General features: G+C 47.2%; 1 protein-coding gene across 6 annotated transcripts in view; it reads right to left on the bottom strand.

Moving 5' to 3' along the window:
- Positions 1-25,043, bottom strand: part of LOC139059016 (nuclear factor related to kappa-B-binding protein) — a 617,245-nt gene that overhangs the window by 574,254 nt on the left and 17,948 nt on the right. For 5 of the 6 annotated variants that reach the window (XM_070536798.1, XM_070536799.1, XM_070536801.1 and 2 more), the window contains exon 3: positions 7,282-7,337. The exons of the other annotated variant lie outside the window; for it this stretch is intronic. In XM_070536798.1, the coding sequence (XP_070392899.1) occupies positions 7,282-7,337 (56 nt within the window). The remainder of the gene's footprint in view (positions 1-7,281; positions 7,338-25,043) is intronic. 6 annotated transcript variants of the gene reach the window in all.

Here is a 25,043-nt window from a genome sequence, read left to right as displayed (position 1 = left end):
GCTAACTATTGTTCCAGGGTTATCGCTCAGTGCCCGACGCTTCTTGATGTATCAGAACTTTCCTTTATTGTTGTTGACTCTATAGTGAAAGGATCTTGCCTAATCCATGATGGAGTGTATAAGCACGACTGAACGAGGACGTAAAAAAATACAAATACACAGAGACAGCGTTTCACTTTCCACTATAGATTTTATTTTCACAGGCATTGATGTATATATTGCACTTTTAGTTTTCCGGATATGGGCTCACAGACCGGACCCCGGCTGGGCCAGTATATAGTCGGTGCTGCGGCGACAGGTAGCCGCCTGGTGACGGCGAACGGGACGGTCGTCGAGCGCTCCACTGAGTGGCGCCGAGGTAGCCGGCGATATCGCGAAGTCGTTCGCCAAGCTGTGGTCGTGGCGCGCTAACGGCGAACCCTCGCAGTCCCATTTCCCAGTATGGGCATCGGCGGTAGACGTGACCCGCTTCTTCGCAGAATGGGCGGTCGTCAGGAGCACGCCAAATGTCCGTCTTCCTCACGTAGCGGTGCTGGGCGATGGGTGGGCGTGCTGGCGGCGACGGCGGTGGACGACATAATTGTGGCATTAAAGGTCCCTGGTGCAGTCGTGCAGGGGGGCCTTGGCGGCAGGCGACGGTGGCATATGTCATCGCTTCCGGCTGGGGCTGCGGTGATTCTGGTTGCACCTCAGGAACTCCAAGGGATCGCTCAAGCTCATCTTTGACAATTTCAGCGATTGAGGCTACTTGAGGCTGCGACCTAGGGTACAACCTCTGCAGCTCTTCTCGTACGATCGCTCTGATAGTCTCGCGCAGATCGTCGGTGGCCAGAGATTGAATTCCTGTGTAGTTGGTAGAGCTCATGCGGCGGTTGAATTGCCGGTTCCGCATTTCAAGTGTCTTCTCAATGCTGGTGGCCTCGCGAAGAAACTCTTCTACGGTTTTCGGTGGGCTTCGTATCATTGCGCCGAAAAGTTCTTTTTTCACACCACGCATGAGAAGGCGGACTTCTCCTCGGGCATATCCGGGTCGGCGTGGCGGAAGAGACGGTTCATTTCTTCCGTGAATATGGTAACGTTTTCGTTAGGTAGCTGCACTCTGGCATCCAGCATGGCTTCGGCCCTTTCCTTGCGCACGACGCACGTAAAGGTGCGCAGGAAGCCGCTACGGAACAGGTCCCATGTTGTCATGGTCGACTCCCGGTTCTCAAGCCACGTTCTGGCGGCGTCTTCTAAAGCGAAGTATACATGCCACAGCTTGTCGTCATAGTCCCAGTTGTTGAAAGTCGCAATTCGTTTGTAGATCTCCAGCCAGGATTCCGGGTCTTCAGTAGCTGCTCCGTGGAAGGTCGGTGGGTCCCGAGGTTGTTGCAGGATAACGGGGGACGCTGGGGCAGCCATTGGAGTTGTCTTGGCCACAATCTTCTTTGTCATCTCAGGCAGAAGTCTGTACTCTGGGGGCAGTCCTTGCAGTCTGCGGCTAGCACGCTGGTCTTGGGCGATGTCGGATTTGTCCTCGGGCTTCGGGCTTGGATCGCGGCTTTGCGGGGGCGTTCGATACATGAACGCACAAGCACCTCCACCAGATGTCACGTGGTAGTGACTGTGAAGGAAGCAGCTAAACTGAGAAAGACAAAACTAGCGTTTTACTGGGCGAACTTGTGCCCTCCAAAACAGGCTACACTCAAAGAATGGCGACAGCAGCGAACACAGTCAGCGATCGGCAAAAATCGGATCAGCGAGTCAAGCGCGTCGGCTTTTATAGATCAGTCGTCGAATGTTCCAGAGTAACCGCTGGGACCCGCATGCCTTCCACAAAGTTCTACACCATTCGCGTCGCGCATACATGCAATCAGATTACACAAGGTCCGGCGACAACAGACAGCAGATAGAAGCATCGATAACATTCCAGAAACTTCGAATACATGCAGGCGCGTCCTGCGCTGTGCAATAACATTTGTTAGGCGGTGAACCGTGGTCGCCTGATAAAGATAGGCAAGTACACGTGTCAACATACCGTATGAGCGGAAACTAATGTGACAGGAAAAAAACAACCTTCAGTGGTGCATATCGATAAACCGTACCCGTGTGCAAGGCATGGTGAAAATATACGAGGAGGGTGCCTCGAGCCCTCCCTCATTCACGAACCCGGGCGGATCATGACACTTTGCTTCACAAATGCCCTAAATAAGTCTTGCTTTCACTCTTTAACGTGCAGTCTCCTTGCGCAGGCCTCCCGCCTAACATATGCTGGGTACCCCGAGCTTTTGTTAGTTTCAGTAGCAGAAAAGTCAAGCGTGAGACAAAGCACCAGCTGACTGCGCTGCCAGAGACTGTAGCAGTGCTTCCTTACTTGCACAAGATATCGCATAACTTGAAGAAGATAGGCAGTAAAGTAGATGTTTTTTCTGCCCCGGAAAATTATCGGAGCTCTGCAGGCGTGTGAATGCTCATGCCACACGACGAAATGTTTGCGCTACTAACCATAGGGAGCAGTTTGGAGCCTGCACCCTGGGTGTGGTTTACATGATTGTGGAAAGAAATTACTTACAGAAGGGAATGACTTTACATGACTTGCAGAAAGAAATACGTTGGCCAAACGGGCAGATGTTTAAATGAGTGATTGAAAGAGCATTTTTAGAATGTTTACACCACCGTACAAGATCATCTTGGCATTCACTGCAGAGACTGCCCTTGTGACCCTGAATTTGAAAACTGCGTCGTAATCTCCAAACACCAAGAACAGCTCACACATGAAATCATAGAGGTTGACAAGATACAGAGGCTGGGTGACCTTTGGGTCAGCATGGCGTCTATTGCCCTCGCCAAAAACAAAATCAAGTATCTGGCTGTGATGCAATAAGGGTTCATTTGCGACATAATGCAAAAGTTGTTTTTCATTACTTTTGAACGTGTATATAATTCTGGCAAATTCGCAAATAAAGATCAGTTGAAGTCAGCGCCTGTATTGTGTTTTTCCTTCAGTCCTTGTCTTTTGCGCTGTGCACACATGTCGATATTGAATCACCACCTCGCCCAAGCTTCCTCCTTATGAAGGTAGGGGATAGTAAAATGTACAGCAAATAAAATGTCTTCGAAAAAGAAAAATGATAAAGCCCATTGTAAATAGAGTCCATCATTTTAACATACAAATAAAGAGAGGTGCATACAAAAGCAAATATTTTTGAAAATGAGCTATCTCTATGAAGTGATAGCAAGATTATTGGTATTAGGCCCGAACTTTGTCACAAATGAGATTTTCTCAGCAGTTGGAAAGTCAACCTCAACTGTCCTCACAACTCTTTAGCCCATGCACAATGCCTCCGCTTCATGTGTGTTTGACTGCTTTCGAGAGTTTATTTTGCTTTGGATGAGGGTCATCACCTGCATTTCTACATCAGCCAACACTTTGCTTTTTGAGCCCAAGCTCCTTCAAAGAAGAGGCAGCACAGTTCCTTTCCCATCATTCCTCAATGCGGCGGTCATTTCTGTTTTTGTCCTCGTTCAACGGCGTGTTCACCGCATGGACCACTTGAAGCATCCTCTTGGCCAGTTGTACAGTCAACATCCGATTTTTCATACTCCCTAGGGACCACGAAAACTTCCGAAAAATCAAATCGGGCATTCTGAAAAAATGAATGCACGTCTTTTACTGCACTAAAGGGCTCAAGTCCCCACAGGTATGTCCGAGAAAGCTCTGAAGGCCTGTCAATACACTTATTAGGCATATCGGAGCTCGTACTATGACAGGAGACAGCGGGTGCAAGCATGTATAATTATGGAATACGTACTGCGTCCCATGACAATTGCCCCTTCTCACACTTGTTAAGCTTCACCGCAATACTTCACGTACACTTCTCCGCATAACAGCCCTGTGTTGAGGCGAAGCTGCCTTTCGGGAACCGGTATTATGCAACGTGTTATGCTTTCCAAACTTCGAAGCCAATTGCGAGGATTACAGAGGCGGAGTCAGTGCCATTACTGACAGCAGCGAATCGTTTCAATTAAAAACACGGCACTGAACGGCAAGAACCTTAATAGTGAACGCCGAAGCAGCTAAGCATAGCATTGCCGCGGTGGTGGCTACAGCTGCCAGAGGATCTGCGTGTGAGAGAGCTGGTTCGAGGCGGCCAGATAATTAAAACGGCGGTGTTGGCTTTGATTAATGCAGTTTCGGACCTGTGGTTGCGGCAAAGCATCCGGAAAATCGGACAGCGAAGGGTTCTTGCGTCTGAAATCACAGATTCTTATACATTGACTCTTTGGGGTACGTGGTGGTGCCGGAAAGCCGTCCACATTATAAGGCATTTCACAAAAATCAGGTGTCTGGAAAATCGGTCATTGACTGTACACTGGCAACTCCTCCAGCCGACAACACAAAGCCAAAGACAATTCGTTACGATTCCTCTCATTTACTCGAGCCAGAAGTCGGGTGACTTTTGTTCCCTTTCATCAAATGACATTTTTTCTGATTTTTTCTGATTGAAGCACAAATTCCCTAAGTTTTCTCCGAGTTTTTCCAGGCTATTGAAAATCCCTGAGAATTCCCGGTTTTCTTGGTTGGTAGACACCATGCACCCCAATCTTTTGCAAGTGTGCAGTTGCATAGAAATAAACGAAAAAGTGGAACAATTATCATTGCAGCTCCTCTCAAAATCTAAACACTGCAATGGTCAGTGCACACATGATCATCCTTACCCTCATCTGCCCTAATGGGGTGAGCTAAAATGGGAATAAGTATGAAGGAGCGTGATGTGGCTGAAGTGAGGCTAAATGAGGAAGAAGCCATATGGGTTGCCATCTTTCTTGTTTGCTTTTATTGCAGCGACAATTATATGCAAACTTCAGGCGAATTTTTCTTGTCGCCATGATGTTTCGTAGTCTCGGTGTGATAAGAATGAGTGACCTGTGCACCATATGCTGTAGATGTAAGCTCAAGTGCATGTGGTTGACCCGAGAAGGATGGTGGCTTTATGCGCACATCATCTTCCTTCCCACATGCCCAAAATTGGAGTTCCCATGATCAAGTGCACGCTAGGGAAGAAAGGCACGCACCTTCTCATTTAGCCCGGCCATGGCAGCTCATGGCCATCTACACAGCTGATGGCATAAGTGGCCTATGTATAAGTATGTATCGAGGGAGCCGAGACAGTTGGTGGATTCATGCATATTGTCTTCCCCCACACTTAGTGTTGGAGATTGTGTAGCCTGAATTTCAGAGATGTGGCACAGTCAAAATGATGAAACAAGCAGCAGCACAGGGTATTCACTTGGCGCTGATGCCATCCCTTATAACCTCAGCAATGTGAGGGCAAGTGTTATGATTATCACATGAGATTTTTTCATGTTTGTCTGTATGCTTATGACACCATTCTTGCTCAGTTAGAAAGCAAATATTTACTGGAATGTATACGGCTTATAAAACCACAAACCTTACGTTATGTACTAATACCTTGCTATCACTACACATGCTTTGCATTTCATGCAAAAGGTGGCCTTTCAAATAATAAACAATTCTCTTTCTCTTTTATTAAACAAGACTCAATGGTCAAGCTTGGCAAAAACTGATAAACACAACCCGCATGTGACAAAAAGGCAGAGGCTATGGATTTTTTTTCTTTTCCTTCTTTTTACGAGTTGTTACATTGTAAAGTCGAACCCGGCTATATCGAACTTGCAAAAAATACGCCTGTCAGTTCAACATAGAGCATAATTTGATATAAGCCTGCTAAAGAATTGGATGTCGTAAAGCACATACCATTTATAAAACCACTTTATTGGTGAAACTAGCTTAGTTTCGCACGAAGTAGTCCTGCATTTTCTTCTGCTTGGGCGATTTCGCTGCCTGCGACACACGCACTTTTCCACATTGTCTAAAGCGTCGGAGCAGCTGAGGACGCAACCTTCCGCATTCGCGCAGAAGCACCTCCTAGTGTGTGTGCACCAACCACTTCGGAGGATGTGGGCCAAGGGCCGTTGTTGCTTTCCTCATTGTGCCCACTTTCACTTGTGCTCGGTACGATGTCGGCAATGTAGTCTTCGTTTTCGGGCTCTCCTGTGGTTGCGACACCATCATTTGCGCTCACAAACTCGTCCACCGTTGATTCGTCAATAGCTTCTGGAAATTTTGACAGCTCACTCCGAACTTCGGCAACATCGGCAACGGCTTTGTCGCATTCATCAGAATTTAGTCATCACTGAGCATGCAAAAGTCGGCACAGCTGAAGCAATTTCGGATGAACCACTCGCACAAGGCCGTGCGTACGCGTCGGGCGCCACGGGCACCGGGTCGCTAGTTTGGCCGCTTTAGCCGTAATCTCCCCCTTCAAGAATGTGCTGAGAGCGCTCCTCGGAATCTTGTACGCTGCGGGGACATCCGACTTCTCACCGCATTCGTTCCTATTTATGATTTCGAGCTTCACGACGAAAGGCGAATTCTGCCGCTCCATCACGGCAACACTGCGGGAGAAGGCCTACAAGGCGCATACACAATGAACCAGAAAAGCAGCGAGACAACTCGCACTTCCGCCATCTTGAACGACAAGGGCACAAGAGCCTCTGATTGGCTGTCTGAGCAAGTGCTGCGGGCGGGCCAGGATCATTTTTTGCAGGGGGGTGTCGACGGCTCGTCCAAGGCAGGGCGGTCACGGTAGGGAGAGCGGTTGGATGGAGCCCCACGCCGCCGAGTTTTCCCGGCACCGCGAGGGAAAGCCAACTTCCGGGGGCACTTTCTGCCGCTTGACGTTTGATATATCGGGAGTCGCTGCTTTATTTTGTTCGATATAAGCATAATTTTTGCTATATATATACTCATTGTAACTGTACTGTGTCCAGAAATCGTTCTATATATAGAATAATTCGATGTAAACGGGTTCGATATAGTCGGGTTCAACTGTATGTGTTGCCTCTTAAATGTAAATTCCAGAGCACTGGGAAGGTGCTTCATAATCTTAGTATGTCTCGATGAATTACTTTAAAGCGGATTTTTGGAAAGTTGCAAAAAGACCAGGATGTTTGTTTCAGGCCCAAAAGACAAACCTAGAACCAAGAACTGTCCCATAAGATCTCTTGGCAATTCACATATTTAAAGCTTAACCCAAAATCGCTTTCTTCAGATATACCATTCAGCAAACTGATGCCCCTAGCCAGTCTCACAGGAGAATGTAAGTATTTGTTGTTCTAAATTGTTTGATGGAGCAGTACTCTGCCGCAGCTGGTGACCTCCCCCAGGGAAGGAAAAAAGTGTGCTTCACCACAGAGGGTAAGAGAGGGTCCACTCACTGCAGGGTCTCCACTTTCTCCTCCTTGTCATTCTCGCCAAAGTTGGGCAGAAATTCCTGAGGGAATAAAATGGCAAATTATTGCTCCACAGCAGTGAATTGCTGGGCAAGTTAATGCAACATTTTGCGCAAAAGGGCATTTGTGCTAAAGCGGTAAAGAAAGAAAGCAATGAACTTGGCAGGAACTTGGAAGCTGAGGTTTATTGGAAAATCATGCAACCACGAGCCATATTACGCACACACTGACAGCTGAATTGTTTAACAAAATAAAAAGATTTTAGCGACAGGAGGGGGTAAGAAGGGTGATACAGCGGATGAAAGAACATTCTTTACTTGCTTTCACTAGTAGCAGCAACATCAGCATGAGCATAAATTATGAATATTTTAGTTTGTTTTCGTTATCACTATTTCTACCTTATTTATTATTGTTGCTGTTACAATACTCGGTGTTTTTGTATTGATCCATCTGAATTGCATGTATTTTTGTATTAGCTGGTTGTACTTTAAGGGCGATACGGCGAATGAAAGAACATCATTCTTTACTTGCTTTCATTAGTGGCAGCAACATCAGCATGAGCATAAATTATGAGTATTCTTAATTGGTGCTCCAGAAACTATTTGTCGATAAACAAACAAAAGACGAAAGTTATTACCTTGCAGCATCAAAAAGTGCCTATACACTTTATTTACACATTGGAAAGTACTGAAATTCTGAGAATTAATGCAGTTTGAGATTAGGGCGCTCACCAGCTCACCCTCTTAGTTTGCTAGTTAATTAAATGGGGGTTTAATGGCGCAAAAGCGGCTAAAGCTATGCCGCGCCAAACACGAGGTGTTTTAAAATCCAGTTTATGAAGGAAAAGGCTGTGTTAATAATCTATATTTTATGTAAAAATCCAGTTTCGTCTAGAAATTTACGGACGTCAAATAATGGGACTAGCGGATCATCACCTAAAATTAGAGCAGGGTGTAAAGGTATGTGTAGTTTATATAATTTGTGCAAAAGTGTTCGTCTGTGTGTTTCAATCTGCGTACATGCGAGTAATACGTGCTGTAGGGGTTGAGGGGACGGACGTCGGGATGAAAACCAAACTTGGGAGGGATTTATTCTACATTATATACAAGGAGGTGAGCGACAAGTAACATTAGTACAGACATTACGGGCCGGCAGCAACTCGGACGCTGCGGCCCGCGGCAAGAAGTTCGAGAGAGGTGAATCCGGGAATCAGGGAATTGTCCAGAATGCTCAGGTCTCTCTGGAAGGCTTCTTATAAACCCTTCGAGCACTGGAAGTCACGTCATGTTCGACCAATAGGAGAGTCCACTCCGATGACGCCATTTTCAGCCAATCGTAGGCGCCCGTGTCGCGGTGTCACACCTGGCGGCTCTCTGCGGTCTTGCCTCGCAGACTGGCAATGCACTTCTAACGAGGAGAAGGGGAGGGCTGCTCATGCTCCATTGTCCGAGCCCCCCTTCTAATCCCGGCGGCGTACGAACTTGTTGGCACGTGAACTTGTTTGCTCGGGCGCTCCTCTGGAATGTGCTTTCCTGCTTCTGCATTCCTCAATGAGCTGTGCTGCGTTTCGAAGTGGTTTGGGGAACTCGAAGTAATCGCAGGAAACAGCTCCATATCTAACAGCTCGTCCTCGCCGCGGTTGTTCTGAATGGCCGGTGAACTCAATTCGCTGGCCATGAGGAACGCTGAAAGAAGCTGCAGGGTACTGGGGTCGAGCCTCGTTTGACAACCCTCGGGATCCTTGGCCCTGGAGAACAGACGTCAAACAAACAAAACAACACAGCGCTGCCCCACGTGTAAGCGCAGGCTCTTCACCCCTGACTCGCCAGGCTATTTACTGAGTCAAAATGAACTCTTATCTTTTATTTCCCCCAATTTTGACCAAACAGTTCCAACCACCCTTCCAAACAGCTATCCATTTCTCCTCGATTGCCGACAAGACCAGAGTACTATTGTTGTTGCAAAACAAAAGGGTCGTTGACGATGCAAACAACAAATGAAAACAGCCGAACATAACTTAAGTGGCCTAACCACACGAACAGCATGTTTCCAATCTATCGCAGTGGCGTACTTATCGCACGTAATGGTGCCACTGAACAATCTGGTCAACCTAACAAGTACGAAATCACAAGCGCACTAACCTTGTGGTCACTAAACAAAACGCGTACTTGCGTTGTAGGCAAACTTTTCATTTACGCTTACTCACGTTTCTTCCCTGAAAGTCCTACAGGACACGTGACGTAAACGAACGAATTAACTTGCGGGACTTATACACTCCGCAGAACCCTTAAAATGATGCGTCTTTTAATAATTCATTCCACGCGTACTTAACAGAGAAGTCAGAATACGGCTGCCCTCAACACACACTAGCAACCCAGTCATAAATCTGCTTCCTTCCGTCCACACAGGACACGCGCTAAAGGAACTAAGAACGCCTCTCAGTGCAACTCATGCACTCACTGAAAATCTACGCGCTTAACCTTAGAAAAGAAAGAAGGTTAAATAAAACACACGCGCGTTACGATAGGCCTCTCAACAATAACCTTGACCCTCAGGTTACTCACACACAAAAAAAAGCCTATCTACTTATTAATGAGCATCTCGCGAGACTACATGTTTACATAAAGCGCATCTTCCAAATCTCGGAGCTTTCTCAAACCAAAACATAAACAAAGCTCATACATTTACGCATTGAAAGAAATCCTAGTCTCAAATCGCGAAAACTTTCCGATGCTCAAAATAAAAAACAACACACTTCATTTCTACGGAAGCGCTCCTGGCCTCCCTTTCCAAACGCTTCCGTCTGACTCATACTTTGAGTCGAACCCGCGGTGGGCGTGGTTTGAAAGCTACTCTGGCTGCCGAGAGACAACAAAAGGGCTCATTCACTATCAGCTCCCCCAAGACGTCACGGTCTCCTGCCAATTTGCGTCCTCGCGCCCCGCTTTCAACACGAACTCGATTGACCGCGTCGTTACTCCCCACCTGGTCTCGTCCTGCCACCTTGCGTTTCTTCGAACTGCACGCTGAGCTGTGAAAAGAACTGCGGAACGACGAGGAGTTTAACTGCCTCGTGCCCTTTGTCCGCGTCCGTGCAGAACATTCTTCGCGGTCCACTTTTGACCGGTGGCTCGAACGTTTTCGATGCGTCAACATCGTCCGTGACGACCGCACCTTCTTCCTCGCGCCCTGCCCTTTTGGGTTTCTCGCCATCTTTGGCGGCGTTACACTAGTTACCGCATTCCTATCTTTAGGGCGCTTCTTCCTGCGGCGCTTTCTCCTTGCACTCGTTTTCATGTCGCCTCGTGCCTCGTGCTGGCCGGTACACATTTCGTCGGCCCGGATCGGTCTCTTACCCGCACAGTCTGAGTGATTTACATTTAAATCTACTCTCACTTTGCCTCGACTGGCGGACAGCCCAACCGACTCTGGCACAATGCAGCAGGCTTTACTCGAGTTAGACAACTCGCACTCTTGTGAACTGCCCTCTGCTACATTGCCCAGCTCACGCTGTGCATCGGCACACAGCCCGTCGGTATCGATCGCCGTCTCACGCGCACAGTCCGAATGATTAATATTTGAACCATCCCTATCTAGGCTATCTAGACTGGCGGAGAGCCGCACCGATCCCTGAACAATGCAGTTGTTCTCTCGTGGACTACGGAGCTCGCCATACCGAGAACTACTCTCAACTGCATCGCTCAGTTCGCACTTCAGTTCTGCACGCAGATCTGACCTGACATGGGTGCTCGCTTCTGTCGGGTCAGAAGTACCCTTTTCTTCGCTAGCAACCTCGCTAACATTACCAGCGACGCACACACGCGGTAACTGTGCCAATTTGTTCGCAGCTGGCCTAGCTGTCTCTACAGTCATCTGTTGGCACAGCACCTCGTCGCTCTCCTTGCGGCCTTTAACGGCCTCTGTTGCCACTAAGGCATCGTTAGCAGCTAGCCTTTTCCCTTCACTTATGAATCGGCAGCCAATCTCACAGGCACTACTATTCTCGTCGGCTTTTGGCGAAACTCTGCTAGACACTTCCTCATTCTTTCGCTCCCTACTACCTGCAGAATTCTCAGACAGCCGTTGTTTCTGTGCCAATAACTGATCACAATACTGTATCTCTTTGATCAGTGTTGCCTTCTCTCTCTCATACTTTTGCTCACGCTCAAGCTTACGTTCCTGATACTCGCGTTCGCGTTCATTCTCACGTCCGTGACGCTCACACCTAAGAGTAAGTTCTTGAAGCTCATGCTTCCGTTCATTCTCGCGTTCTTCACGCTTATGCTCACTCCTAAGTTCACGGCGCTCTCGCAAACGTACACGACGCACACGCTCCCGTGGCTCCTGTATCACCTCCCAAGCAAGCTTAATGCTTTCATCATCATTGCCACTATCTTGAATCGCCTTTATGATAGCTGGCGTTTCCATCCGTTCGTCTGCCTCAACTCCCAAATCGTCGCACACCAACAACAAGTCTAACCTCGTCAACCTTCTAAGATCCATGGCAGCTGCCCCGACAGGTGGTTAAAACTGTTTTCCTTAATTAATTTGTGCAAACACACAATGCAACAAACTCCCAATTCCCAGAACTATCAAAATTGAACACACAACCTTTGAGTCTGGCGAATCACAAGGAAAAAAACCACGCGCTCACTTACGGTTGCAGCACCTTGCCATCCGGTTCATTCGTCCGCTGTTCCCGGTTCCTCCGGACTCCCTGGGTCGAAGGCTCGCTCCTTCTTCGCTACTCCCAGTTTCTTCGGACCTCTTTCAACGAAGGCTCTCTCTTCTTCGTTCTTCCCGGTTCCTTATGATCTTTCTCAACGAAGGTTGATCCGTAGCGCTGCCACCAGCTGATGCATTCGGAGGCGATCCTACCGCTGCCAACCAGATGTAGGGGTTGAGGGGACGGACGTCGGGATGAAAACCAAACTTGGGAGGGATTTATTCTACATTATATACAAGGAGGTGAACGACAAGTAACATTAGTACAGACATTACGGGCCGGCAGCAACTCGGACGCTGCGGCCCGCGGCAAGAAGTTCGAGAGAGGTGAATCCGGGAATCAGGGAATTGTCCAGAATGCTCAGGTCTCTCTGGAAGGCTTCTTATAAACCCTTCGAGCACTGGAAGTCACGTCATGTTCGACCAATAGGAGAGTCCACTCTGATGACGCCATTTTCAGCCAATCGTAGGCGCCCGTGTCGCGGTGTCACACCTGGCGGCTCTCTGCGGTCTTGCCTCGCAGACTGGCAATGCACTTCTAACGAGGAGAAGGGGAGGGCTGCTCATGCTCCATTGTCCGAGCCCCCCTTCTAATCCCGGCGGCGTACGAACTTGTTGGCACGTGAACTTGTTTGCTCGGGCGCTCCTCTGGAATGTGCTTTCCTGCTTCTGCATTCCTCAATGAGCTGTGCTGCATTTCGAAGTGGCTTGGGGAACTCGAAGTAATCGCAGGAAACAGCTCCATATCTAACAGTGCATAACTGTTAGTGACTGTTAACATTTCTCACATGTTGGTGTGTCTTCTTTCGTAAGTAAGTAATTGTGTGTGAGGTATCTGTGCCCAAGGCGTAGTCGGCATAAAACTACTTCGATGAACCGCTCCTGATGATAGCATGACTTCCACTTGCCAACTATGGGTTTCGTGAGATGTAGCTTGTTGTCGGCACAATGGTCCCATTCGCGTTGCCATTTTACAGTTAAGGCTTTTCTAATTGCACGGATGCTATTTTTATATGGGAGTGTTGTGTTTGTAATGTCTTTGTGCGCTGCCATCAGTACAAATCTATCAGCTGCTTTGTTACCCGGTATCCCTACATGGCTTGGGACCCAGCAGAAACGAATTGACCTCCCGTATTTGTAAAAAGCCACCATGTTTAAAATGTCTCCAATCAGGGGTTCAGACTCAGATTTCAGATGTAGAGCCTTCAGTGTGCTTAAAGAATCTGTGTATATGACTGCATTTTTGTGTTTATCAGCGATAATCTTTTTAACAACCCATATAGCGAAAACTTCGGCCGTAAAAACCGAGCATGTTGTGGCAATCGGATACTTGTTTCCCAATTTTCCGTTACGACCCCCACACCCACGTGTTCTTTCGTTTTAGAGCCATCAGTGTAGAATTCCATGTTATTTTGATATTTCTCCTGAAGAGCACAAAATTCTTGTGTAATGTGTTCGCATAGGGTGTCTTTCTTCTTTAAATGTGTCAATGTCCAGTCACATAACGGTTCAAAATCATGTCACAGGGGCAGACGCCATTGCTTTCTGGCAAACTGGAGGACTTCGCAAGGGATGTCATAATCACGAACATATTCCTCATATCGCAGGACAAGCAGTTTAATCATGTTCGGTTTATTTGTATAGTGTAGGTGTGAGTTGCATTGTGTAAGGATATTGTAGCATATGTGTTGCGGTGATGACTGAATTCTGAGTATGTCGGAAAAAGTGAGTAATGCTCTGCGCTGCTGTAAGGAGGGTTCATTACACTCGACGTATAAACTTTGAATAGGTGATGTTCTATAGGCACCACTTGCCAGTCGCAGTCCAAGGTTATGTACTGGATCAAGTCGTTGGATGTAGGACTGCCTGGCTGAGCTGTGAACAATGGAGCCGTAGTCTAAAAGGCTACGAACAAGAGACCGGTAAATACGTAAAAGACACGTTCGGTCGGAACCCCAGTGCTTATGAGATAAATTTTTCAGGATATTCAATGCTTTACTCGCCTTAATCTTTAGTGTTTTAATGTGGGCTAGGAAGTTTAGTTTTTTGTCAAAGATTACTCCCAAGAATTTATATTCTTGTTTTACCGGCAGCACGACATCATTCAATTTTACATCCGGGTCTAAGTACAACCCTAGTTTTTGCGAAAAAAGCATTGTAACCGTTTTCTGAGTAGAGAAGGGGAAGCCATTTTTCTCCGCCCACTCCATTAGTTTATTTATTGTTATCTGGAGCTGCCTTTGACACGTTGGTAAGTTTGAGGTGCGGCACGCTATTCGCAGATCATCGACATATATGGAGTGCATAACAGAGGTGGGAATAACGTTGTTGACAGAGTTCATTTTTACTATAAAGAGTGTTGTGCTAAGTACGCAACCTTTTGGCACGCCGTTTTCTTGGATAAATGTGCGCGAGAGTACAGTGCCTGGACAGATTTAGAATGTTCTGTTGGACATAAAATCAGCGAGACAGTTTAGCATTTTGCCCCGGATTCCTAACGCGGCGAGGTCACGTAAGATTCCAAACCTCCACGTGGTGTCGTACACTTTTTCTAGGTCGAACACTGCCAGGCAGTGCTGTTTGTGTAAAACTGCTTTGCGTATTTCGTGTTCAAGTCGGACGAGGTGGTCTGTCGTTGAACACCCTTTTTTATAGCCGCACTGGTGAAAATCAATGGAGTTCCGTGTATCAAGCATGAAAGTTAATCTCGCATTTACGACACTTTCGTACGTTTTCGCCAAACAGCTTGTCAGGGCAATGGGTCGAAAGCTGCTTGGGGATGTGGGGGATTTTCCTGATTTTAAAAAAGGCACAACTATTGCGTTTTTCCAACTCTTTGGCATACTTCCAGATTCAAATATTTTGTTAAAAAATTTAAGGAGAGCCTCTATGTATGCTTGGGACAGGTGTGCAAGCATAGAATAATGGATACGGTCAGGAGCTACAGTCAAACCCCGTTACAACGAACACCACATTAACGAACATTTCAGATTAACGAACTTTTATGAAATCCCGTGCCGACTGCTTATAGTTTCAATGTAAAAATATTTCACTACTACGAACTTCAGAATAACAAACATTTCAGAATAACGATCGTTATTTAATTTCCGTGTCATCTTAACAACACCTCAGTACTACGAACTCATATCCCGAAATGCGAGGATTCTTAGATTTCAGTGTATCCGTCACGGCAGTCGGAGCTCTAAGCTAGCAGACGACGCAGCGCGAAGAGCGGGCCGCCTTGCAACTTGCTTCCCGCAAAAACCTGAGATGGCGCGGAAGGAAAAAGATGCGGGCGGAGACTTTTTTTTTTTTTTTCCTTCTCCGTTGTGGAGGCAACGACGCACCAGTTTTTGTGAGTGGAGAGGCGGGGAGCGGGGAGCATGGGCTCGTAAAACCTGAGACGGTGCGGCAGAAGAAAAAAAAAAGTAGTAATTGACGCTGAAGTGGGCCTTTTTTTTTTCCTGTTGCGGAGGTGACGACGCATCACGTTTTTCTTGCTTGTTTTCTCAGTTGTTCGCGTGCTGTCACCCGCATCGGGCCTGTCCATCTAGTTTTTCTTCTGGTTATATTATTGTTAGAAGTGCGTGCCGGCGTTCGCGTTGCCATGAGCTCAACAACTCAAACCACGGCGAAGAAGCGAAAGCAGTTTTCTTTGAGCGAGAGAGTAGAGATTCTTCGCGAGATAGAAGACGGGAAGAAACAATCCGTCGTGGCCAAAGAACGTGGAGTGGCGCGGTCGACGATCGCCACGATTCTCAGAGATAAGGAGAAAATCTTTAAGCACCAGCAAGAATCTTGCTGCACGTTACGGCAGCACCCGAAGACCGCGACGAGTCCGTGTCGGCCACAGATGCGTTGGACTGCTTGCGAAAACTCCGCATATTTATAGCCAAAAGCGGCACAGCGACCGAAGGCGTGCATAAGAATGCGGACGGTCTGGAATCGTTCGTGCTGCAGAGTCTGTGCTGCACCCGTCAGAAGACGATCACGGACTATTTCAAATAAATGTGCCTTGTCTGACGATCACGTGTGCATTGTGTGAGAAACGAGTTCAAGCAGGTACCGTTTCAAAGGTAGGACGCTTGCGTTACTGAAATGCTATTGTTATGGCTAATTTTTGGGCTTTCACTATAACGACCTTTCAGAATAACGAACATTTTCCCCCGGTCCCCTGAAGTTCGTTGTACCGAGATTTCACTGTACTGCAGTTTTTTTGCCAGCACAGAGGACCCTGTTAAGTTCTCGTACCCCGAATGGAGCGTTGTATTCATCCCTTGACATACAAGCAGTTGGTAGCGTCTCCTTTTCTGCTGACAGTTTGTATTTTAAAAACGTGTTTGAATAATTAGCCAAGCTAGAGATGTTATAAAAATGTTCCCCAAGTATATTCACTTGTTCTTGTAGTGTAGTCTGAGTGCCTGAAGATGTAAGTATGGGTATTGTGTATGATGAGTAGTCCCCCTTCAGCTTCCTGACCTGTTCCCACATCCTTTTGGATGTGACGGAGCTATAAATTGTAGATATATATTTCTGCCAAGACAATTTTTCCGCCTGTCTTCGAATGTTTCGAGCTTTCGCTTTTGCTTGTTTGAAATTTAGAAGGTTGTTGTGTGTTGGGTATCTGCGTAAGATTCCCCAGGCCTTATTTTGCTGCTTTTTTGCTACAGTGCATTCATGTGTCCACCAAGGATTCAGCTTTTTCCGAACAAGGCCAGAAGATTGTGGAATGGCCTTTTCAGCTGCAGAAATAATACAGTTAGTAAATATTTCATTAATTTCGTCAATGCCTAAGTCTGTTAAAGTAAGCTCCTCCAGCCTGGCACTTTCTGTGAAAACAGACCAGTCTGCCATTTGTAGTTTCCAATGGCGCGGTTTCTGAGATATAATGGGTAGCGTTGAGGTGAGGTTGATTATAGCAGGTAGATGATCACTGCCATATGAAGTCTCCAGTACGTCCCATTTAAAATCGGTAAAAATGTCGGGAGAGCAAAATGCTAAATCAATGCAGCTAAAGGTATGTGAACTCAGTGAAAAATGAGTTGGCGCACCTGAATTTAAAAGACAGATGTTATTTATCAAAATAAATTCTTCGTGAAGTTGTCCTCTTTAATCATTCTTATCACTGCCCCAAGAGTGCAGCGAGCATTAAAGTCTCTGACTAAAACAAAAGGCTCCGGCAGCTGGCCAATTAAATTTTCCATGTCTCGAATTGTGAAATGGGTATGGGAAGGGATGTACAACGAACATATGGTGACAGTCTTTGAAGATAAAACGATGACAGCTACTGCCTCAAACATAGTATTTAATAAAACGTTCCGTGTAGGGATGCCGCCTTGGATGACAATAGCAACACCTCCTGATAGACGGCTGGAGTGCTCGTGGTCCTTTCTTAGGACAGTAAAACCTTTAAGAAAATGTGCATGTTTGAGTCCCAGGTTCGTTTCTTGAAGGCAGAATGCAACTGGTGAGAACTTATTTATGACGTCTTTGATGTCACCTAGATTGTGAATTAGTCCACTGCAATTGCAATGAATGATGAAAGCCATCTTATTGGAATTGAAATAAAAATACTTATGTGTGTGAGCTTACAAATTGTAGGTGACATGCATTTAAAAGCTGATTACTCTTATGAAGGGCGGTAACTGTTCAGGTTACCTTTCCCTTTCTCAGCGAAGGTATAATATGCTTCTCCTTCTGTGAGCGCTCCAAGGAGCGCGGGTCTTTTGGCGTCAATGACGCCGGGGTTTTAGGATCGACCTCCATCGCCTTTTCCGAGGCACTGGATGGAGCCTGAACCAATCGTGTTTGATAGGCATTTGGATACTAAGAAAGGCGATAGTTTTCTAATGGCTGTGTTGCCTTCACTATGGAACTTTGGGAAGGTGTCGTGGTTTGGTTTCAATTCGAACTGAAATGTTGCTTCGGTGCGCTCTCGTTTTTTAGGGCCATCTTGAAGGGAGGGGAAAGCGTTTGCCATTAAACATGGAAAAATTCGGCGGCAATGGTAGCCACCCACCACCGAGCCCAACTAGGGGACACTACTAGATTGGGAATGATACCTGCAGATGCCAGCCATACATCGCCGCTACAACCTAATATATATACAGTGAAAGCTCGTTAATTCGAACTTCAATAATTCGAATTTATGGATAATTCGAACTGTACGATTTGGTCCGGCCAAGCTCCACAGAAGTATATGTATAAAAAAGTCCGTTAATTCGAACGCGAGAAGGTTCCCTCACGGATAATTCGAACTACGCTCGCCTGGCACACGGCCAGAGAAACGCGCCTACTGCCTACACACAAGGCTGTATTGCCTCCGAAACGGAGAGAACGGCGAGAGAAGGCAAAATCGGAAAAAAATCTAACCGACGCGGGGTTAGCCAGAAGGCAGCGGCGGCTGCCGCCTCTCCATTCTACGTAACCTCCAAGACTTCTTGCCCGTTGCTAATCTCGGAGGCTTTGTAAATCTTGTACAGCTGCTAATGTTGTGCGGAGATGGCACGGCAAGCGCCAAAACACAGCGAATCAAGTACGTCGCAGCTGAGCTTGCAATCAAGAACCAACGAATCAAGCCCTTCGCCACCTTCACATGTTCAGCGTCTTTGCCTCGGCAGTCTTCTTCAGTTGTGCACCTCTGTTTTCAGCTTAGGAGGTATCGGCCGTCGCGATTCATTGTGATGGTGTTAAGCCTCGGCTAACGTTTGTTTCGGTGGACGTCGGTGGTGTGGTACAGTCGGAACCAGAGCTTCGACCTGAAGATGGCGTGTGCCCGCGGCACACACCATCACTTTCCGACACGGCAAATTTCTGACATGCCCTACTGCTTCCAAATCGCAGTGTACTGTTGCTCTCCTTCACTTTCGTTAGTTCGAACTTTCGTTAATTCGAACTGAAGCGGCTTCCCCTTGCGGTTCGAATTAACGAGCTTTTACTGTATACCCAAGACTGGATATATTACACACGGTTAACCCTCGCCGCCAGGAAATACGGAAGTAATAAGAAGTGAAGACAGGAAAGATGGAAAAGTGGGAGAGGAAGATGCGAGATTGGAGAGGAGGACAGGAAAAGGCAACTGCAGATTTCCTCCAGACCAGGTGGGTCAGTCTGGAGGTGCCGTCTATGTGAAGCCGAGGCCGAAGAGGTGTGTTGCCTCCGCCGGGGGTCCTTAAAGGTCCGAACACCCAGCATCGACTCAACCCCCAGGATCTCCCTTTCTTCAGACACGGCTAAGCCTCGCACAGCTACACGCGGGAGGTCCAACCCTCGCGTGCTCGGGTACGTGGTGTCGCAACACACCAAACACCTGCTGACGCAGAGCCCCCTGCTCTGCGTCAGTTTGTTCTTTTTTGATTATGACAATCACGCTGTGCAGTATGCCAATGGCTGCAATCATCGGATCCACAATCAAGAGCAACTGGCATAGCGCCTGCACAAGTCAAAACAAAGAACCAAGAAAACAAAGGCGTGGTGAACTGCGCACAGATGCTCATGCACTTGTTTCTGCAGAAACGGTGTGAGTGTAACTACATGACTCCGTTCAACCAATAGGGACGTGTGCTTGGGTACGTGGTGTCGCAACACACCAAACGCCTGCTGACGCAGAGCCCCCTGCGAGGTCTTAGTTTGTTCTTTTTTGATTATGACAATCACGCTGTGCAGTATGCCAATGGTTGCAATCATCGGATCTACAATCAAGAGCAACTGGCATAGCGCCTGCACAAGTCAAAACAAAGAACCAAGAAAACAAAGGCGTGGCGAACTGCGCACAGATGCTCATGCACTTGTTTCTGCAGAAACGGTGTGAGTGTAACTACATGACTCCGTTCAACCAATAGGGAGACACAGATATCCCCTGGACCTCTTCACCTGCTCTTGCTCGCTGGCTCAGCTAATAAGATAAGAGAATCTCACTATCTTTAGTTTTATTCGGTAGGTTTGTTTGTGCCAAGCAAGCGAAGATCCCTCTCCGTCAGCGCGCCCTTTTCCTCCATGCTGCACCCACGCGCTATCAGCCACAGCTGCGGCGCAATGGTGGCTAGAGGAGCAGGTGTGCCGATCGACCCGTCTGAAGTGTATTCCGGCACTTCGGATCATGATGCAAAAGTGGCACTGCACTCAGTACAATTATTCACAGTGGCGCATGTCGTCTGGTACTTGTGGCAGATGGCAAGTAACAAGTAAAGTATGCACAGTGGAAAACTGTCATCTGTAGCCATCAGTTTGTGCAATGAGCAGATACAGGTCTCTGCTATTTCTTGTTTGCAAGTGTTATAATACGTTGAAGCTTCTACAACAAAAAGGTGAGCGGCATGGTTAGCAAAAGCGCGTCTCCAATGGCGAAAAAGCGGAGTCCGCACCAAATAGTGGTGGTATTTCTGTTTTAGAGAAAATCGACAAGAACACATATTTCTTCGTTCTGAACTATAAATTATGGGGGCCTAAAGAAGCACTGTTCTCAGCGCCAACCAGAGCAGCAGCGGACACTGCATACAGGTGAAGGATGCTTTAACGTACAGTTCCTCAAGTGCGATTTCACCCATGTTGTCGACTAAGAAAAGTTTAGCAAAGACGAAATAATATGGTGCTTCCGCTCATGTCTATATGATGTCCAAGAAAATAAGAATGATCATGTAGCGCACTACTACGTGCCAGAATGGTCCAGAATGGTTGTCGTTAATGGTCCGAAGAGCAAGTTCGATGTTACGGAGTTGGATTTCCTCGGCCATCGCATCAACGCACACGGCATTCATCCGCTACCGACCTGCATCACAGCCATCCGTAAATATCCTCAGCCATCCATCACCAGGCAACTGCATGAATTTCTTGGCCCCGCCAACTATTAGCGCCACTTCATTCCTTGCTTTGCCAATATACCACAGCCTCTACACAACCTTCTCTTGAGCCTCAAGATGCTGTATACTCCCGTGGCCTGGAATGACACCGCTGACTGCACGTTTAGAAGCATCAAAGAAGCCATTGCCGGCGCAAGACTCCTCACTCACCCCAAATGCAACTCCCCAACATCTGACATGGCTGACACATCAGACACCGCTGCCGTTGCAGTTTAGCAGCAGTTCATTGCTGGCACGTGGAAGCCCATCGTCTTCTTTTCCAAGAAGCTTGCGCCTCCTCAGTGCTGCTACAGCATGTTCAGCTGAGAGCTGAGAGCCATCTATTTGGCTGCAAAGCCCTTTCTACATTTTCTCGAGGGACGCTCTTTCCATGTTCTGTACCATAAACCACTGACTTCTGCCCTAGCATCCAGCAGCACCTCCTATGTGCCCCGAGAAATCAGACAGCTCACCTACACTTCTGAATACACTATCAACATTCGTCACGTCAGCAGAAAATCCAATGCGTTGCCTTTCCTTTACCCACAAATTAGGGGGGAGGGGGGTGCAAGAGTGAGGGAGAACCAGGAGAGGGTGTAACGCGCCTCTTGCATGTCTTCGCCGGCTCTTGACGCCTCCACAGTGTGGGAATGCAACAATTTGAGTATACGGGAGGAAATGGGCACATATGCTGTCTTTATCACACCGATGCATTGAAATCGGTAACCGCAATTGCGCCGCCAGGTTGCTACTCCTCGTCTTGTATCTCCACGTCTGCACACAGATGCAGACAAGGAGACAGACTTTGACAGATGGTGAGACAGACTTTACGATGTGGTGCTGTGTCTGCAGTGAGTGCTTAGTTTTTGCTTTGACTCTCTAGGCTTCATTTGGTGGTTGTTCAGTTAAGAAGAGCAGGGAAGCTGGACTGCTGATTGTTAGCAAGGTTGTGTTTACCTAATGTTTAGAGAGCAGGACCAAGGCAGTAAAACAGCAATCATGGATTTGAGGACACTGATGAGAGACGAATTGCTGGTTGTCGGTGAAGAACTGGGCCTAGAAGTACACAAGGAAATGATGAAATCGGAAACATTAAAGTTGATTTCCAAACATACCAGAGCGGAGGACATTGGAATTGGGTTAAAACTCTTTAGGAAAGGAGACAAATGAGAGAAAGAACAGGACAGAGAGTAACGCGAGAAAGATCGAGAGTTAAGAAAAATGCAACCTAACGTTGAAAGTAAACTCTTGAAACTTGAAAGTTGTCTCAAGTGAGTGAAGGGACTCTGGAATGATCAAGCGAGGCAAAATCATACAGCATGGACAGCATCTTAAAGCCATTTGTGGTCGGGAATGACATAGGATTGTTCCTAGGAAATTGAAAGGACTTGTGAGAAGATTAACTTTGCTTCGAGTACATAGCTACAGCGGTTACTGTCTATGTTGTAAAACTGTCATACTCAATTCTATTTAAAACATTAGCAAAAATCCAGATACAATTAATTGAATGCGACATCATGTGGAGCTGTTGAAGTAATCACCCGACTCAGTTCCCAAGATGCATATGATTATGCGAATGTTGAGAAGTACCGTCTTTCAGCCAAAGCTTTTTGGCAAAGGTTTTGAAGCACAGGCAAGAAAGATGGTGAGGGATATCCAGAGTTTGCATATGGCTTAAAGGCAAACCTAGTCGAGTGGTTGAAAAGCGTGGAAGCGTACGAGAGCAGAGAGATGATTATTGAAGGCATATGTCTAGAGCAGCATTACAAAAGCATCCCACTATCTGTGAAGCTATGGGTGCAAGAAAGAGGAAACATAAACGTGGGAAGGGCAGCTGAATTAGCCAAAGAATATGCAATGCATAGAAAGCTGAACACCGAGGACGGAAATAGGGACGGTTGAAATGGACCACGGAAACAATGTCCATTCAAAAAGTGATCGTGGACAAAACGACCGGAGCATGTAGACGCAGAGAAAAGGACATCAGAAAAGAGAGAAGGGAAGTGAAATGAAGAAACCGTCCAAAATCAAAAAGAGCTGAAAAGGGAATTCGAATCCTTTAGACCGATCCGTTATTATAAGTGCCACAAACTCAGACAGGAAGCCTAGCGTAGTTTTTTCCTACATGGACAAAAGAGACGAGACATGGGAACTTTTACACCCATATCATCACGACCTGCATGTTAACGGAAAACCATGCCGGGTGCTATGAGACAGTGCCGCCACCATGAACATTGTCTATCCCTCTTACATGACGGTAAATGACTTGAGAAGTAGCATGGATTAAACAGGTTCTGAAAGAGCACAGTGTGTCTCTGCCGATGGCAAAAGTTAAAATCAGTGGGTCATTCGGGAAGCTCATGACCAAGGTTGCAGTTTCCAAATTATTGTTGCTGCAGTACTCTTACATTTTTAGAGCGCAGCTCTTTGGCGTCCGTTCCTGGGTTTCGCGTCGGCGTTGTCGTCGGCCTCGTAACCAGCTCCGCCCCCCTTTCATCCCCCCAGCGCTAGCAGCGACCGCCTGATACCGCTGGATGCCGCTGACGCCGCTAGAGAGTCAAGATAACGTGACTGCATAGAACACCGTCGCCGCCATGCAGAAAGAGGAGGAAAGGGTCCCCCCCCCCTGGTTCTTAGCGCTGCGGAAGCGAGGGTATCATATTGTTTGTGTCGGCATCGGCGGCGTTGTCCCTGAAACCAACTCCGCAGCTGGGGTTGACTCACTATCGGCGTCAGCGGCATCAGTCAGTCGCTGCTATCTCTTCCCTCCTCCCTTTATCGTGTTGTCCGCTTGCTGCACGCGCTTCTGCCCCCATCGTTTGCCGCTGGGTGTACACGCCGCCCCCCTCCCACCCCTTCCTGCGAGTCTCCGGTTGTCAAAGCGCCGGCTCGAACTTTGAAGTTGGCGAACTGTGCGCCGCAAAGTTGCCCAACGGCTTGCTGGTAGTAGCTGCCTACTTCGCCCCTACCGCACTCACGAAAGACGTCGTGCACTTCCTGCAACTCGCATTAACCGTCCATCGATCCACACCGATGTTAGTAGTGGGGGACTTTAATGTTGACATAAAGACAAACAGCAATTTCCTAACAGTTATGCGGGAGAACATCCCGTTCCTCTCGCTCGTAACGCGTCCCACGGCTGTGACAACCTCGCGAGGCACTTGTATAGATCTCGTCTTTGAGAATCAAGCATTGGTGTACCAAGTCGAACATATCTCAGTCTATTTCTCCGACCACAAAGCTTCCTTCATGACTGTCAAGAACTGTTAGTGGAGTCTTTGTTAAAGGAATACGTGTGAAAAATAAAAAAAAAATTTCTGTGATAGCGCATGCATGTGTTGCTCGATTTCTTTGCCTCAATCTATCGAAAAGGTGAAACAGCTTATTTGCTGCGCTCAAATTTCGCATTAGGAAGTAACGTAATCGTCGGTAATTTTTTCAAATTGGTCAGATCAGTTACTGCATGAGAACGGGCTGAAACTCGGAGAGGGTGTAGTACAGGCGTTGAGTGATCTCAAGCTCATGAAATTGCGTCACTTTATTCTGAAAATGCAAAAGCCGCTCCAGCAGAAGTAGCAAAAGAGGTAGCCTTAGCAACAGAAACCGAGCTAGGCTCGAGGGATGAAAAAGCGCTTGAGGACATCCCGCCAGCTGACCAACTCAATGATAGCGTATCACAAGGCATGCGTTAAAGTTCACACTGCAGGGAGAGCCAGATGACGCACTCGCAAGCAAGACAGGGTAGTTACTACCACCAGCCTCAAAGAACTTTGATAAGCTCTTGCTTGTAGACAGAGAATCACTGGCAGCCGAGCAAAAGAATGACGTCACAATAGCTAAATTACATGCAACAGCTAAAGAAGGCATTGCTATGCGCAATGTGACCATGCACAAGAAAGGAGGCTTGTTATATCGGCACTACAGACCGAAAGGGCAGGATTTTAGATCAGTTAGTCATACCTACTAAGTACAGGAAGGACCTTTTGGGTCACTGTCATGGAAATGGGTGGTCTTGGCCACCTAGGCATAAACAAATCGAAAGAAAGATTGCTTATGAAATACTACTGGCCTGGCTGTTTCAAAGACATAGAAAACATTGTGAGATAATGCAACGCCTGCCAACGCTCGAGTAAACCAGGAAAAACATGGAAAGCTCCACTAAAGGTAGAGCCCTTACTATCCGAA

The sequence above is a fragment of the Dermacentor albipictus genome, chromosome 4, assembly GCF_038994185.2.
Source record: "Dermacentor albipictus isolate Rhodes 1998 colony chromosome 4, USDA_Dalb.pri_finalv2, whole genome shotgun sequence".
NCBI lineage: Eukaryota > Metazoa > Arthropoda > Arachnida > Ixodida > Ixodidae > Dermacentor > Dermacentor albipictus.
The sequence above is the reverse complement of the archived record's forward strand: the minus strand, read 5'-3'. Positions and strand labels throughout refer to the sequence as shown.